This window comes from Watersipora subatra, chromosome 3, assembly GCF_963576615.1.
Source record: "Watersipora subatra chromosome 3, tzWatSuba1.1, whole genome shotgun sequence".
Lineage (NCBI taxonomy): Eukaryota > Metazoa > Bryozoa > Gymnolaemata > Cheilostomatida > Watersiporidae > Watersipora > Watersipora subatra.
This window is the reverse complement of record NC_088710.1, coordinates 57,241,484-57,256,727: the sequence shown is the minus strand read 5'-3', so window position 1 is coordinate 57,256,727 and position 15,244 is coordinate 57,241,484. Positions and strand designations below refer to the sequence as shown.

General features: G+C 45.4%; 1 protein-coding gene across 1 annotated transcript in view; it reads right to left on the bottom strand.

The window, feature by feature from the left end:
• The window catches only part of LOC137390778 (pregnancy zone protein-like), a 34,242-nt gene that overhangs the window by 16,288 nt on the left and 2,710 nt on the right, over positions 1 to 15,244 (bottom strand). The window contains exons 4-10 of the mRNA XM_068077096.1: positions 14,526 to 14,724; positions 13,932 to 14,046; positions 13,254 to 13,380; positions 11,553 to 11,662; positions 10,866 to 11,033; positions 9,413 to 9,613; positions 1,022 to 1,143 (exon numbers count right to left, since the gene is read on the bottom strand). Coding sequence (XP_067933197.1) covers positions 1,022 to 1,143; positions 9,413 to 9,613; positions 10,866 to 11,033; positions 11,553 to 11,662; positions 13,254 to 13,380; positions 13,932 to 14,046; positions 14,526 to 14,724 — 1,042 coding nt within the window. The remainder of the gene's footprint in view (positions 1 to 1,021; positions 1,144 to 9,412; positions 9,614 to 10,865; positions 11,034 to 11,552; positions 11,663 to 13,253; positions 13,381 to 13,931; positions 14,047 to 14,525; positions 14,725 to 15,244) is intronic.

Below are 15,244 nucleotides of genomic sequence, written 5' to 3'. Positions count from 1 at the left end.
TGCCCCGATAGTTACTGAAATGTTGAATCAGGACGTTAGGTTATGCTAGCGGCGACCATTTCTAAAACAGCAATTGGACAGTCTCATATTAATAGGGACTTTGTGACAAGTTTTGAGAAACCATAAGGTGAGTTGTGCAAGACATGACTTGAAACTTGGAATATTGTGACATGATGGGTGGCTCTGTTGATTGGTTTAGTTTTTGTGTGTGCTGCTCATGGGATTGGTGAGATATTTGGGTGGATACTTTTGTTTTTGCTCATAACTACGTGAACCTTTGTTGTTTTTTGTGCGAGTAGACTACGGCCTGGCCTCGGCAATATCCCGCTAAAGGACACCTGTGTTCGTGAATATGTTGAATTAATAATAGCAATTCTTGCATAGAAGTGTGTGTATAAAAAGTTAGAGTTCCACCAACAGCTATCCATCAAAACTCTGAATACGACGATATGTTATGTAAAAATAAAATATTGTAGTGTCTTTGTCCGATCGAAGGTGAGAGAATCTAAATGCTATTCCTACTTGAGATAATACAATTGTTCGCGTGAAAAGTAGTGACCTTAACAGCGATTTAGCAATTGAACCTTTAAAAAAGCCAGAAATAGAGGTTCACAAAAACGGCATCGTGTTTCATAGAGTTAATAAAATTTAATCGCCAAATTCTAATATCGAGAGAGTCTATTGTCGATATCGTTTTGCCGAAGACAAAGTAGCCCTAATAAGTCGAGGACAAAAAAGCATCGCGTGTCATGAAGCTAAAAGAAAGCCATAGAGTTATTACGCCATTTTTGTGTGAAAACGGCAAACGATGAATAGGTTATGTTATGTATAGAGGCGTGTGTGTACTAACCGGAGATTCCCGTTAATGCGCCCTAGATTGCTAGTAGCGGCTAATAGTCCGAAAAGTACGGTACTCTATAAGGCGGACACTCAATATCACACGCAGACAGACAAACAGACAACGACTGCCGTTTATATAGTAGATCAGCAGATAAGATGTTTGTAAATTGCTAATAATCACCTGCTGCTCCTATCTTCCGACCTGTTCCATGAAAAGAATGACTCGCCATCTCCTACTCTCCGATCTGTTTCTAATGAGATATTTTCCTGCGAATAGCTGATTATATCAGCAGGTCCAACCACCTATCAACATGTCACCTGGTTGAACTTAGAGAAGGTGGTAAAGAACAAAGGAAAACAATTGCATATTAATGCTTCTATTGCCTTGCGATAATCTGCATAATCTGAGAAATAACACTTTTTCTGCTATGCTCATGTGACCTACGGCTCTCTTACATAACCTACAGTCAGTGAAATATTACCTTTTCTGCTATGCTCATGTGGCCCACGGCTCTCCTACATAACCTCCAGTCAGTGAAATATTACCTTTTCTGCTATGCTCATGTGACCTACGGCTGTCCTACATAATCTCCAGTCAGTGAAATATTACCTTTTCTGCTATGCTCATGTGATCTACGGCTCTCCTACATAACCTCCAGTCAGTGAAATAATACCTTTTCTGCTATGATCATGTGGCCTACGGCTCTGCTACATAACCTCCAGTCAGTGAAATATTGTAAAGGTTTTGTGTGACCTTCACTTTTCCTCCACTAGTACAAGACTCGGTGCATGAGTTTATACATATATTTCTGCTTAGTTCATAAGTTGTACAACAATCATCAAGTAACAGGCAATGAACAGGCCCAGAACAGCTCTGCTCTTCTACAAAAATGTTTGAGCTTATATAGCTAGTAAGCTACGCCTTCGTTCTACTTGGCTGGGCACGGCTCGGCTCAGTCTTCACTCGGCACGGCTCTGGCTTGACTGAACTCTGACCTCATTATTTTGCCTGACTGAGCATAGCCCAGCTCAGCTTAGCTCAGCCCTAAGCTCAGCTCTCAGTGGATCACATTCCACAACACTCTCCCCTCCATTGGTGACCACAGTCTCCAATCTAGACCTTGGGAGAGAGCTTATGGTAACCACCCGGCAGACCTCCTCCTCTCCTGTCAGGGTTCTGTCCAGGTCCTCGTCATCTGCTTCGGAGACAGCTTCTCCGGGGCAGCTCGTGCTGGCTTCGGCAGTCGCCTCCCCCCACTCCTGATCCCTCTTAGTGGCTGCCACAACTACCGGCTCCGGTGCACCCAGTGCTTCCTCAGCTTCTTTCAAGCTAGTTGTGACCGAAGTCAACAACTCTTGTAGCGAGGTGTTACCTTCTCTGTCCATCTTTTCGAGTGCTCTAATGTCGTCCAGAGAAAATGAGTGTTTTAAAAGGAAAGCTTTGGTCGCGTCCGTGAGGACCGTTTTGCTGCCTTCCTGTTCGACCTCCGGACCATTTTCTGACAATTCCATGGAGTAGCCTACTCCATCTCCGTACCGTTCCGGCTTCCAGGTAGTCTGGGCCGGCCTCGGATTGTGCCAGACCGGAGTTGATTGGATTGCAGAGTTGATAGGATCTGGTGTTGTGGTCTCTTCGGTCTCTACCGGATTTGCTTCAGGTTCTCTCGAAACTTTTTCTCGTGTGGCCGGATTGATTCCCTCGGAACTCGGAGGGCGTCTTTGGCTTTCTTCTTCATCCGGTCCAGCCGGATTTTTTCCCGAAGTTATCTCCGCCCTCGTTTTTCTGCAGCTTCTAGTAGCAACATTTCCCAGCTGGGAGGTGGCATTATAGGTACAGGGTCTATTCTGACCTCGTCCTGAATCTTCTCCGGCCTGCTGGGTCGAGCTCCTTTCATGTTAGGACCCCTCCTTGGCTCCAAGGTGACCGGGGCTTGCCCCAACCTTTCTGGTCAGGCATGATAAGGTTTCAGCTTTCCTTCGCTCTGAATGGAAAACTGGCCCTGTCGTTCCACCAGATGTGTGGTTCCCCCAGGTCTTCAGGACCTGGTATGGTCCCACGAACTTCGCCTGCAGATGGGAATTTCTCCCCGTCTCCGGCGTTTATTCGTGAGCATACTCAGTCGCCTGGGGCGCACAGCAGTGGCTCCTCCCGGTCCTCCTGTCTCACCTCCATCTGACTTTGTCGTAGCGCCTCGTGCACCGACTGCATCCTCCGCTGCACCTTAAGGGCGTGCTCGTGGGCAGGAAAGAACTCGGTCGGTGGTGGTTGGCCTTCCAGCTGGTCCGGCAACCTCAGCTCCTGTCCCAACATCAACATGTTGGCTGTCTCTACGGTTGCGGAGTATGGGCTGCCTCAGTATGCCCTCACCAGCTGGAGAAGCAGCAGGTCCAACTCGTCCTGTCCCCGGGTCAAAAGTAGTGCCTTCAAGGAGTCCCCGAATCCCCGATTGTTCAATTCAACGATTTTGTTGGCTTGTGGGTGATAAGGAGTCGTATGGGTTTTCCCCACGTTCCAGAGTTGGCACAGTTCGGCCATCAGTTGGCTTTCAAACTGCGCTTCCTGGTCCGTGTGGATCTGCTCGGGTAACCCCAGGTAGCAGAAGACCCACTCATCCAGTGCATTTGCAACCATCGGGCCGTGGCGTCAGATAGTGCCAGTGCGTCCTGCCATCGGGTGAGGTGGTCGGTGAGAACCAGCACCCACTTGTCCCCCTGGGCGTAACCAGAAATGGCCCCACCAGGTCTACGGCCACTTTCTGCCAGGGTCGTCTGGCATAGAGCCTTCTTTTCCCTCCGGCCACCTTTGTCCCTCCATGCTTTGCGGCCTGACACACCTCACAACTCTTGATGAGCCGTCTGACTGTGGCCGTCAGTCCGGGCCAGTACCAAGTCAGCTGGAGGCAGCTTATCGTTCTTCCCACCCCAGAGTAAGCCAGGGCGTGCGTTTGTCGCACCGTTGTCTCCCGCATGGCCGGGGAGCCGATGGCGCACCATCTGGCGTGGCCCTGCAGGGCCACGCATGCTTCCAGCACACCGTCCTGTCACATGCGCAAGGAGCCTCGCATATGATGCAGGATATCCAGCTCTCTGCTCCCGACTTCCAGGTGTTCCGCAGGCACCTCTTCCCCTGTGGCTATGGCACGATACATGATGGCCATGGGTCTTTGTCTGGTGGCCTGTGTCCTTGCCAGCTCGCCCTTTAGTCCTGTTATCCCTGGTTTGGCCGGTAGCCCCTCAGAGGAACCTCCGGCACCCAGATTCAATCCCGCCACTGTTGGGGTGGGAGTCTCGTGCGAGTTGCCGGCCGGCTCATTGGGATATGTGAAGTTGCCCAGGGTCAATTCCACCCTGTCGAGAGCGGGAGTCCCATCCAGGCAACTGACCGGTACCCACGAGGCTAACGGCCCTTGTTCCCTTGCCAACTCCTTACGTGAGGGGCCCCATCCCTCTGCTCAATGCTTGAGCATTGCTGGCAGTCCTCGCAGGTTTGCCTGCTCAACCCATCTCCGTTCCTGTGGCGAGTCTCTGACCGATGCTCCAGGACGTAGCGGAACTCAGCCAGGATCTTTAGCCACCGGACTATTTGGTTCAAGGGTTCCCTCCTCCTGAATAGCCACCAGAGTGACGCGTGGTCCTTCCGCAGGAGGAACTCTTGGCCATACAAATACGGCCGAAAGTGCTTCACTGCTTTTACCACCACAAGTAGCTCCTGTCGAGTGATGCAGTAACTGCGTTCTGAGGGGGTGAGGGTCTTGCTGTAGTAGGCAATGACTCTCTCGCAGCCCTCCTGTACTTGGGACAGCCTGGCCCCCACTCCACATCCGCTGGCGTCTGTGTCCAGGATGTACTGCCTCCGGGGATCCGGGTAGCCCAAGATCGGGGCGGTGCTGATACTATCTTTCAGTGCGTTGAAGGCGATCTGTTTTTCTTCCGACCATCTCCAGGGCTTTCCTTTTGCAGTCAGTCGGTGCAAGGGATGCGCTATAGTGGCAAACTCCGGGATATATTGTCGGTAGTAGCCGACCGTCCCGAAGAATCCTTAGAGTTCTTTCACTCCGCGCGGGCTCGGCCATTCCGTGACTGCCTTCACCTTGTCGGGGTCTGTAGAGACTCCGTCCTGGCTTACTATGTGGCTCAGGTAGCGGATCTGGGGTTGCAATAATTTGCACTTGGACGACTTTAACTTTAGTCTGGCTTTGTGGAGGCTCTGGAAGACCTCCTCCAGTCGGTGCAGATGCGTATCGAAGTTCGGGGCGATGACTCTAATATCATTCAGATACAGTAGCAGCGTTCTCCAGTGGAGGCCGTGTAGCACACGTTCCACGAGTCTTTGGAAGGTGGCGAGGGCGGGGGTCAGTCCGAAAGGCAACACCTTCCATTTCCATAATCCGGACCGTGTCGAGAAGGCCGACTTCTTCTGGGCCTCTGCATCCAGGGGTACCTGCCAGTACCCGCTCACCAGGTCGAGCGTGCTGAAATAGCGGCTGCCGGATAGGGCGTCCAGACTGTCGTCGATCCTGGGTAGAGGGTAAGCGTTCTGTTCGGTGACGGCGTTTTGACACCGGTAGTCGATGCAGAAGCGCCACTTCTCATCCTTCTTCCGAACCAACACCACAGGGGAACTCCAAGCTCCTCCGGCTGGCTCGATCAGCCCCCGCTTGAGCAGATCCTGGACCTGCCTTTCGCCTCGGCCTCCTTCTCCGGTCCGAGTCTGTAGGAGGGTTGCCGGATTGGTCGGGTGCCCTCCTTAAGTGGAATGAAATGCTCCACCTCGGTGGTTCTTCTTACGTCGTCATCACCTGTACTGAACACGGTGGCATATCGACTCAGCAAGGAGGCCAACCTCGCCGTTTGACCCGTCCCCTTACAGTTCGGCTGGGCCGCCTGGAACAGTTCCTCAAGGTGAGCCGGCACTCCATTGATTGAAGTCGGACCAGCGTCACACAGTAAGGGATCGTCCTCTTCGATCTGCGGAGTCTCCATTCCCGTGTAAATGCCGATAGTGACTCCGGACCGGAAAGTCAATAGCCGTTCCGTAGTTTCCATGCAGCGAGTGATGACCTGTCCCCTGGGTCCTGGCTGATTCAAGCTACTTGCTATCCGAGGTCCGTCGAGAAATCCTTCGATCAGTCCCATGGGACAGTAACTTCGCGTGGTGATGCGACAGTGTATTGCCATCTCTGTCCGGGCGAGAACCACTACCCGCCTTATCACCTGTACCTATCTCTGTAGCAGCCGCCCATGTCGATCCATGCAGACCAGCCATCTGCCATCCACTCGGACCACCGGCTGCTCAAACTTGAGAGAGCACTGATGGGCCATGAAGAATGGCATTCCGAGTATGGCATCTTCGCTCAGACGGCTAACCACAAAAACTTCCTCTGTCTTTACATTCTTAAAGCGGATGGCCAGACGGATTATCCCGTAGAAGGGGAGCCGTGTTCCGTCAACCAATAGTCCATGGCTGTCACTCTCCTCGAGTTGGTCCCGTATGGCTCCTGGCAATCGGTCAAAGACCTGCTTATTGATCAGGTTTGCGGTGCATCCTGTGTCTAGAAGAAACTGGATGGGCCGCCCCTCCACTCTTCCTGGGAAGAAATAGCTGGTGGAGTGAGGTCGGCTGAGGGCTTGCGCCCTAGAGGTGTTTTCCAAGACATATTCCGGGAGGCCTGAGAGCCTTCCTTTCTGCGGCGGGGCGGGGTCGGTCTCTCTGGCCGTCCTACGTCCGGGGTAGACCCACGGTTCCTGTGATTGCCATCCTCAAGGCAGAGAAGGGGTCAGCCCTGCCGCCTTTAAGGCAGGCTTCCGACCATCCGGTCCAGTGGGGGTGGTTCTCGCTGTCTGGGCTGGAGGGAATTTGGGGGTCACCCTCCTTCATTTCGGGCTACGTCTCTGCCGTTCGCACGGAGGGGCGTAGGCGGTATCCGAGACAGTGGGAATGTCCAGATTGGTCTCACTCAAAGACTGGTTGTAGTTTCATGTCTCTACAGGCCTTTCCGTGCACGAGCTTTCCTCAGCCTAGTCCTTGCTGGTTGAGACCAACCGTCGGCTGTCACTGAATCCCGTGTAATCCTATTGTGTTTCAGGGGTTGTTTGGCCTTGGTACAGCCAGTAGTCGGAGCTACTGCTGTGGCCGTGTTTCGTTTCCCGAAGCTGGTTTGGTGTAGCTAAGGCAATTTTTCCATTCGTGCCCCGGTTGCCCACATTCCCAACAAAAGGTAGCTGGCTGGCTCCTCCTCTCGGTTGGAGTGTGAACCTGCTCCTAGAGCCATTCCACCTTGTCCGTGAGAGTTTGAACCAGCCAGGCTAGTTGTCCTATAACATCAGTTTCGGCTGAGTTCACCTGGTCGGAGGTTCCTCCTTCCAGAGTTCGTACAGAAGATCCAATGGATTTACGCTTGCCTCCTTGGATCTGGAGGTAGTCATTCCCGGCCTGTACAGCGTCAGCCAGCGTGGGTGTATGTACGGCCAACAGATGTCGCTGCAAGGCAGGGTCTCTTAGTGAGCTGCAGAAGGTCTCCATAGCCATACTATTTCGGTGTTGATTCGGCAGGTCCTCGTACACAATGCATACCAACCTCTCGACCTCCATAGTATGCTCCTGATGTGTCGTCCTTTCCTCTCGCCTAACAGCCTTGAGCTGCCTTAGCGCCTTCCTGGCGGATAGCCCGAATCTAGCCTGGAGGGCATTGAAAATGGCCTCCTGGTCCTCGGCTCATCCGCAGTCCTCAGCCTGTTCGCCCAGTGCTTCCCGGAGGTGCAATAGGTTTGATCCTTCCGTCCACTGGTTGGCGTCAGCTACCTCCGTGAAGCGAGTGATGAAGTACTCCACATCTCCCTTTCCAGCGTACTGGGGAGTCCTAAAATGTGGTGCCGGTTTCTGAGCCCTTGGCATCAGTAGTACTCGCTCTAGTGCCTCGACTAGAGGTCGGGTCCTGGGTCAGCACTTCTTGCTCTCCTATTGGCCATGTCTGGCTTTCAGTAGGTTTCTGCTCTCTTTCCTGAGCAGTGCCACTACTGTGTCCGTGGCTGTCGGCTCCTTTCCGGGTTTCTTCTTGTAAGAAGTTCTTCCGGTAGGAGCTTGCTGCCTCCTTAGGCAAGTCCTGTCGGAGCCTTTAGTAGGTTTCTGCTCCCGGAGTAATACATCCACTGGGTCCGATACTGCAGGGCTTTCCGCAGCTCTCTCTGGGTTTCTTCCCGTAGGAAGTTCTTCCAGTAGGAGCTCGCTGCCTCCTCAGGTATGTCCTGTCAGAGCTTTCAGTAGGTTTCTGTTCCCGGAGCAGTGCATCTACTGGGTCCGATACCGCAGGGCTTTCCACAGCTCTCTCTGGGTTTCTTCCTGTTGTCAGGAAGTTCTTCCAGTAGGAGCAGCGTCGCCATTTTTCAGGCAGCCCAGTTCATCCAGAGTTTATTAATCCTCCCAGTGTCCAGTGATCCTGATGCGAGTCCTGTGGTGGAGTTCTTGGGATCATCAGCGATCTCACTGCTGCCACCAGTGTAAAGGTTTCGTGCGACCTTCACTTTTCCTTCACTAGTACAAGATTCGGTGCATGAGTTTATACATATATGATATAAATCATACAATCTGTTACTTGATATATGATCAAGTAACAGGCAATGAACAGGCCCAGAACAGCTCTGCTCTTCCACACAAATGTTCAGCCTATATAGCTAGTAAGCTCCGCCTCCGTTCTACTTGGCTGGACCCGGCACGGCTTGGCTCAGTCTTCACTTGCACAGCTCTGGCTTGGCTGAACTCTGACCTCATTATTCTGCCTGACTGAGCACAGCCCGGCTCGGCTTAGCTCAGCCCTAAGCTCAGCTCTCAGTGGATCACATTCCACAACAATATTTCCTTTCTGCTATGATCATGTGACATACTGCTCTCCTATGCAGCCTACACACAGTGATCTCTCATTTTTCATGGTTAATCGGAACTGGTGCACCCTGTGAAAAGTGACAATCTGTGAAATAGGAGCTAATGTTTAAAGTCTTTCTAAACTTATAATATTTATTACTCGTATTTGTATTCGTATATAAATAGATAAATTGAAGCTTTCTTAATTGGCTTTCAGCTTATATTTTAACATCATTCCTTGTATTTCAAGTCAGAGAATGCACCTATGCTTTACGTTTGTAGCTTAGACTTGATCAGGTCTGAATACTCGTGATTAAGTGGGTTCAATGTGAGAAGGAAGTCACATATTTGTAAATATGAGTGAGATTTACATATTTTGTGTATTTTAGTTTCTTTTTTACTTATTTTTTTAATTTTAAATTCTGTAATGGATTTTTGCACTCAGCAAAGTATTGAAGCATTAAAAGTTGAACCGTGAAGTGAATATGACTGTATATCTATGCTGTCATCACTCACAATGTTAACATACATGTGTATACACCCTTTTTGACATTGAATAAAACGATCTCCTAGCTTGAGGAAAGCGACTAAGCACACAGAAACAATCCTTCATGTAGCCAATATCAAGTATAAGGATCACAAGTGACTGCATTCGACAAATGTAACAAGGGAGAACATCATATGTCAGTTGAGTAAAGGTTCGCTAACACTCACCAATATCGATAGGCTAACATTCTCCCGTCTGTTGGTAGTGTACACTAGTCCTAACTCAGCTTGTGCGTTACATGTGAGCTTTTGCTGCGGAGTCAGGAACAGCAGGTAGCTGCCACTGGGAGAGTACCACATGTGAAGATTCTTACTAGTGGAAGGACGTTGAAAATTGTGAGATGTTGATGGGTAGTCAACTGCTTCTGCCTGAGAGATTCAGCAGGTAAACTGTGTATGTTATAGGAAGGAATGAGAAGGACTTGAATAAGCAAGAGAAAAGAGAACACATCACAGCAGCTTATCTATTTATAGCTAACACGTGGCAGTGATAACTGATCGTCACAAAACGAGAAACAGATGAAATATTCCTGGGGAGTATAACAACAATCATACAGCTAAATTTTCTTTATGTAATTGTGTAAATGTAAATCAGCTTACACATTTCCAGCATTGATTTCTACTAAAACTTATATATCTTTTGAGTCAAATATGTCATTCACAATCCTGATAATTTGAAAAGATGATTAACCACAATTAACTTGTGTTAACCACAATATGGCTGCTACAAAAATGCAGTAACATTGAGCTCGACTGAAAAACCACTAGAGCTTATTCAAATCGAATGAAAATACACTTTTTGGCTTTTATTAGCTTTTCCCCACTCATTGTGGTGTCACTGCCGCCAGCCATATCTTGTACTAGTACTGACACTATAGGTAGTTAGTACTTATAACACTACCTATAGCGCCAGCACTAGCTACTTAGTGCTTATACTAACTACTATATTTAGTAAGTTAGTAGGATGACAAGAACAACTGTGGTTGGATGCCTTTACTAACACCACCAATTGGTGTGTTAGTAAAGTTCTCACCAGTTGTGAGATTTTTATCGCTGCCCTACTGATCGTAAGCCGGTGTACTAACCACGGCTCCTCCTTCGACTGAAAGGACAGTGGAGTTATAAAGAATTCATAAACGTTTGCGAGTTTTAAAAAAAGCAACTGTTCGCATCAATCTTCATGATAAATATGTCTCTTCTTTTACAAGCTGTTAAGTTAACCAGCTAGTTTAAACAGGTAATACAACAGCCAGACTGATGCTGATGATCTGTGTAGCGCGTTATGAGCGGTGCTAGGGCATGTCATCTTAAAGTGACCTGAAAGAAGTCGTTTGCCATATTTTGAGACAATTTCTCTACGATCACTAAGAGTGACAACACCAACACACTTTTACGGTAATTTTTAAACTTACCATAAAACCAGAAAGTTGTAAAATTTTCAATTATTGTGTGTTTTAGTGTAATGACAATACTTTCACTCTAATATCTGATTATCAATACTCTGTTACATCATAAGCATCTCACACTGTTGCCAGCGAGGTAAGTATACCTTACTAATCTCAAAGGTTTATAGTAAGAAGTTAAAAAATGAAACAAGACTTTGGAAGCGTGAAACACTCACAGTTAGCTGCAGAGAAGAGACTTTCTGGTCCAGAGGAGGAAGTGTAAACAAAACTTCTCCTTTCTCGTCACTCGTGTAGTATTTTGTGTATTTATATGTTGCATCACTTAGCGAGATGCTTATGTTCTTTCCGGCAGCGAGAGCTTTATCTCGATAGATTGCTAAGACCTGCAATCAATAACAACACTTTCTTAGTGAAGTTAAGTGAATGTTTTTCACTACAAACTATGTAATCTATTCAAGTAAAACTGTTTGTTTCGGGTTGATTTGACCTTGAACAAAATAAACTGTGAGGATGTGAGGATGCAAAGCTATGAGATGTTCAGACAGAATTTACTTTAAAGTATTTAATAAAATATGAAAAAGTACAAAATTAACCAAACATAAATTCTTTTAAAAGTCAGATTTTTATTTTTTTTAAATTTTCAAATCATTATAACAAATTCACAGAGAGTATGAGATAGTTCTAAAGGTTTAGAGAGCTCTAAAATATAGCATATAAGCAATAAGGCATTGAAATGCTAAAGCCTGATAAAAATGTGTTATTGAAAACACAACATGCGAGAGTAAAATAATTTGCTAATTCTGGGAGATAATAAAATTCATCCCAACCATTCCGCTCTCAGAGCCACAATATTATAAATGTTGGAATGAAGCACCAGTGATTAACTCTGATGATGTACAAACCTTGCCACTGTACTCTATGCCAGGCTTACACGAATCGCTCCCTTCTATAGATAGCTTGAGGTCATTGACTGAGAAGGAGTTTGCGGTGCGGGTAGCATTGATCATAACATCTAAAAATCAAATATTTCACATTAAAATAAAGTGAAACAAAATTAATATGAAAGCTTTCGACTACCTGACAGCATGCAGTAATGAATATTATTGATAATATGGCTGTGTTTAGAGTGACATACAAGATGATGTTTACATATGACTACATTATGTAGTTTGATGGGAAGCCTCGGTATCTGGCACAAATAACATCAGATGATATTTTAGATACGTATTAAATATAATGGTTGGTATTTTTCAATTAAACTCCTTGGCCTTGCCCAACAAAAACGTCAATCATGTCAACCAAAAACCTTGATCTTGTCAACCAAAAACCTTGATCTTGTCAACCAAAAACCTTGATCTTGTCAACCAAAAACCTTGATCTTGTCAACCAAAAACCTTGATCTTGTCAACCAAAAACCTTGATCTTGTCAACCAAAAACCTTGATCTTGTCAACCAAAAACCTTGATCTTGTCAACCAAAAACCTTGATCTTGCCAACCAAAAACCTTGATCTTGTCAACCAAAAACCTTGATCTTGTCAACCAAAAACCTTGATCTTGTCAACCAAAAACCTTGATCTTGTCAACCACAAACCTTGATCTTGTCAACCAAAAAACCTTGATCTTGTCAACCAAAAACCTTGATCTTGTCAACCAAAAACCTTGATCTTGTCAACCAAAAACCTTGATCTAACTTGCTCAATTACTCTATATTTCCATATCACAGTGACACAAGGGTATGATAATGTTATAGTGAGTGTAGCAAAAATCTCTTAAAACAAATATTGTTCATATTGTGAGAGAAGGATCATGGCATCTGAGAAGTTGGTACTGAGCTTCACTTTTTCAATCACCATATTTGATCAGACATCAAAAACAAAAGGCAACAAAACCGAAACTTATTCACATTTTTGTGTTCCAAATGTTATAATTCAAACAACAAACTAGATCATAGATTATTCATATTTAGTTAGAGACCAAATCAGAAAAGCATTGAGTCAAAAGTTAAGCTGATTGTCAATGTGTGGATTTGTGAGCAGCAATTCGTTCTAAAATTGAAATTTAGTGTTACATGTATGTAATGCTCTGTTCCCAGTACCTCAACCATAGACATCGGCAAGAACATGCAGGACTCATCAAGACAGATACTTCATGTACACGTTGTAGATAGAGTCCCAGCTCACATGCCATTTTCACATGAACATACGCACATAGGTATGTGTATGCACACTAGTGAGTGCATACAAATGCACACATAAACATACGCATATAGACATGTACACACACAAGTGAGCGCATACAAATGCACACACAAACATACGCATATAGACATGTACACACACAAGTGAGCGCATACAAATGCACACATAAACATACGCATATAGACATGTACACACACAAGTGAGCGCATACAACTGTACACATAAACATACGCATATAGACATGTACACACACAAGTGAGGGCATACAAATGCACACATAAACATACGCATATAGACATGTACACACACAAGTGAGCGCATACAAATGCACACATAAACATGCAAACGTATCCTTAACCTAATAATCTAACACTACAAGTCTTTCAAAGAGCATTTATGCTTACCTGTGCCCTTCTCTACGACATAACCATCATAAGCTAACTGAAGTCCCATCCAGGAAATTCCTTCTTTATCATAGCCCAAGCTCTCTCGGCTGATGTTCATATACGCACACCCATCCCGGTTATCCAACTATTGAATAAAGGAAGAAAGGCTTGAGAATTTTCACAGAAAAAATCCAAGGCATTATGATACTTACCCAGCTGATTGATTTATCTCCCCAATGATGAAGAATTCTACCTATTGGGTACAAAGCAAGGATTTCCTTTGTCAGTACACAATTGGAGTTACCTACTCATTGTCACATATGACCACGGTTTTCTCAGACACACTTGTAACATAGGCAATGCCCAAACTAAAGGTCGAACCTATCTACCCCGATTTAAACACTTTCATTTGCAAACAGATCTGAAGTAGATAGCAGAAGACAGGGTACCCATAATAAAGTAAAAGCTACAGTAGAAAGTGTGTATCAACGCTTTTGTGCCAGCTTAGAACATGAAGTACAGAGAATTTGGTGCACAGGCTATGAACCACATAGAGGTACAACTCCTGCTATGGTCAGTAGTATTCAACAAATTAAGTGCAAAACAGTGCAGTTAGATTTATCACAAAAAGGTGACAAGTTGACATATTACAGTTTTCTGTAACATAACAAGAGCTAAACAAATGCACTAAAATACCTCCACACTTCCAAAATAGCAGATGTTCTTTTCTGAAATTCTGTAATACCACCTGTTCTCTAGGAGACACGCCGAGACATCTGCATAGCCGCTCACAGGCTCTCCATATGTATACCTGTGAAGTTAGGGGGATACAGCATTTTAGTCCGTCATTTTAAGTATTTAGTGGCCAATCTTAAATGGTTTTAATGAACACTTTACAAACAATGCAATCAGCTTAAATGCAATGATTTGAATTAGCAGCTTGCAAGAAAAATAATCAGATTTTAGCCATGAATCAAAACCACATTATATGCTTCTACTTAGTGCAGATATAGCAACCAAATGTATCAACTTGTGGCTAATTTAATGATTTTGCTAAAGAAAAGCCAGTCCATATATTTGCATTGTAGCTTTTAAAATGTGTTGAATACAAAAATTAAAACTTTAGTCACTTTTAATGAGTCTATTAACATGAGCACAATAAAACTAGCAAATTAAATGAAACGCCTTCCTCACAGACTCTAGACGATGCATTGCCACCTCAACCGAGTAAAAATTTGAACTGTCTTCACAACATAATGTACTCCACAGCCGATGCAAAGATAAACTTACTTAGCGCAGATCTCGAGAGTTATGTAGGGGGTAGACAAAGTGACGTAAGCTGGGGGATTAATAATAACTTGAAACTTTGGAAGAACATATTCGGCTACGGTGAAAGTGTTATCCACTTGATAGTTCCTTCTTGTAGTGCTAATCCTCCAGATACCCAGCTCTGGTTCATCTGACAGCTGCAGTTGGAAATCACCCAAACCTGAATAACAAAAAGGTAAGGATTATAATAGGCTCAACATAACCGGCTCATTCACAACCAGCTGAGTCCTTTATTGACGAATAGTATTGGAGAAAAGACAATTACCAACAAAAATGTAGTATTTACTATTTACACACAAACACACTATTTTTTAAATCTTATAAATTTGATATTCGCGATGATGATGAAATAAGGTTGTGAACGTTGAGTACAAGATATAAACATTAAGGTTTGTGGAAAATAGCTCTAATGTAACTATAGCAGGCTCATGTACACTTTTAAAACAAAAGCTTATATCACCTTGTTTGCTGTTATGCAAACCAATCTACAAAGTGAACAGCCAATACTATGAACAATTATAATATGTATGATAGCAATATATAGTGTCATAATGTGAGTGAAAAACTTAATGTTGAAACACGCTGGTCAGCCATATGAAAGTGTCCACAACAAATATTCTAGCAAATAAAATCACACTTTCAGAACGCGACTCCACAAAAGGATTTTTTACTAGTACAGT